At 64.9% G+C, this 465-nt stretch overlaps 1 protein-coding gene across 1 annotated transcript in view; it reads left to right on the top strand.

Annotated features, from left to right (window-relative positions):
• The first annotated feature begins 53 nt into the window (after nt 1-53).
• Nucleotides 54-465, top strand: part of MFRP (membrane frizzled-related protein) — a 4,143-nt gene continuing 3,731 nt past the window's right edge. Inside the window, exons 1-2 of the mRNA XM_010286920.1 lie at nt 54-107; nt 211-295. Of these exons, the coding sequence (XP_010285222.1) occupies nt 54-107; nt 211-295 (139 nt within the window). The remainder of the gene's footprint in view (nt 108-210; nt 296-465) is intronic.

Below are 465 nucleotides of genomic sequence, written 5' to 3'. Positions count from 1 at the left end.
AGAGCGTGCTGGGGAGGCTTTTAGCCAGGCTGCACTGGGAGTCGCCCACCGCAATGAAAGACTTCACCGAAATCACGCTTTGCCCTGACGCTCTGGACCACAGCAAGGTAGGGCTGGGGGTGGGGGTACCACCTAGGGGTCCCCGCGCTGCCCATGGTGCCACCTGTACTTGCTCTCCTGCAGACTGAGTTCTGCAACCCCGTATTCGAGGGCGAAGAGCCCCGGGCAGCACCGAGCGCCGAGTGCCCGCCAGACGAGGATGGGACCGGCCCCACGTCACCCCAGGACAGCCTCGGTACCCACCTGGGGGTTTGTACTCACGCCCCTGTCCATGAGACCACCAGAAGCAGCCACGGGTTTGGGAGCGGGGTGGTGGGGCAAGCTTTCTGCAGGGCTCTGGGGATGCTTAGGGGACCCACTAGCACCCCGGGACAAGAGGTTGGGATGTGCCCCGCCAGGACTCAG

Source organism: Phaethon lepturus, unplaced genomic scaffold (assembly GCF_000687285.1).
Source record: "Phaethon lepturus isolate BGI_N335 unplaced genomic scaffold, ASM68728v1 scaffold23245, whole genome shotgun sequence".
Classification (NCBI taxonomy): Eukaryota; Metazoa; Chordata; class Aves; order Phaethontiformes; family Phaethontidae; genus Phaethon; species Phaethon lepturus.
The sequence above is the reverse complement of the archived record's forward strand: the minus strand, read 5'-3'. Positions and strand labels throughout refer to the sequence as shown.